Genomic DNA, 1,390 nt, shown 5'->3' with positions numbered 1-1,390 from the left:
TACATGACTCCACGTGACAACCCGTGTCGTGCCTCTGTGCCGATGGGCATGTCATGACTGAAAATGCAATATCACTGAAAAGGACAGAAAACTTTAAGTAGACACGGAATGGATACAAGAGTGTTGAGATAATATGGCGTCAGACTGAACGTCTACTAGTGGGTTAAAGGATACAAATGAACTTATTTCCAATCGTTCATTCTAGCGTTCGCAATCAATGAATGGGGTTGTCGTGGCCGCGCCAAGCAACAGGAGCGCGCATTTCCTTTTCCTTTTTTTTTTTTTTTTTCCAGCGACACAGAAGAGCGAGTTCTGCGTGAGGAGAGGGAGGAGAAAGCGCTACATGGAGGACTACAGCGCTCTCATTCTGCACACACACAAATGACCCGGGGAGAGTCTCTCGCGTCCGTTAGGAAACAATGAAGTGTCCTTAGTGTCTTTTTCATTTTTTTTTGTAGCTTTATCGGCGAACAGGAAAGGGGGGATCCGAAGTGGAGACGCTCCTCTGAGTTTACTCCCCCCTCCTCCCTCCCGTATACGCTGGAGCCGCTGCTGTTGCCAGTTTCTCCTTGAAAAAGACGGATTCAGCAGAGAAAGAGCGGAGAGGAACTTTGTGCAGGATGCAGGGGGTTTCAGCTACTGGTGAGTGTGAATCCTTCTGCTTAACAAAGGCGGGTCTCTTCTTCTATCTCTGTCTTCTTTCAAAAAAACAACAACTCCACGGTTTTCTTAAGTTGCTTCCAAGTGGCTGTACGGCTTGCATTGCGCACAGGGTTTGAATTCCAAAATGCTTTCGCCAGCTGTCACCGGGGCAGCTGCAGGCCTGTCCCCCCGCAGCAGAGCTCCGACGCAACCCTAAAGAGTTGTGTTGGGCCGCTGAGAGGAGCGGCAGTGCCGGAGCTGACACGGCGAGAATAGGAGCCAAAACCCGCAGAGTAGGACCTCACAATCGGCCCAGTCTGACGGAGCCCCCCCCCCCCACACACACACACACACACACCCCCCCACACACACACACACACACACACACACACACACACACACACACACACACACACACACACACACACACACACACACACACACACAGTATATTAACACATCACACACATCTGGATATGTGACCAGAAACCCAAAAATGAGAATGCTAGATTTGATATTTAGAGGAGGTGTCATTCATCCTCTTCACTGCTGTGTGTGTGTGTGTGTGTGTGTGTGTGTGTGTGTGTGTGTGTGTGTGTGTGTGTGTGGCCACCTTGTCCCTGTGTGGAATGGGATTTGTGTGGAGGAGAGAGAGTGTGTGTGTGTGTGTTTGATGCAGAGCTCATGAGATTAGATATGTGCGCCTGTCTGTCTGTCCATCTGTCTGTGATTGAGGAGGTGTGTGTGT

General features: G+C 50.0%; 1 protein-coding gene across 1 annotated transcript in view; it reads left to right on the top strand.

Moving 5' to 3' along the window:
- The first annotated feature begins 312 nt into the window (after nucleotides 1-312).
- fgd (faciogenital dysplasia) overlaps nucleotides 313-1,390 on the top strand; it is a 52,369-nt gene continuing 51,291 nt past the window's right edge. Inside the window, exon 1 of the mRNA XM_031844344.1 lies at nucleotides 313-642. Within this exon, the coding sequence (XP_031700204.1) occupies nucleotides 621-642 (22 nt within the window). The 5' untranslated portion in view covers nucleotides 313-620. The remainder of the gene's footprint in view (nucleotides 643-1,390) is intronic.

This window comes from Anarrhichthys ocellatus, unplaced genomic scaffold (assembly GCF_004355925.1).
Source record: "Anarrhichthys ocellatus isolate YVR2014 unplaced genomic scaffold, GSC_Weel_1.0 scaffold5, whole genome shotgun sequence".
Lineage (NCBI taxonomy): Eukaryota > Metazoa > Chordata > Actinopteri > Perciformes > Anarhichadidae > Anarrhichthys > Anarrhichthys ocellatus.
The sequence above is the reverse complement of the archived record's forward strand: the minus strand, read 5'-3'. Positions and strand labels throughout refer to the sequence as shown.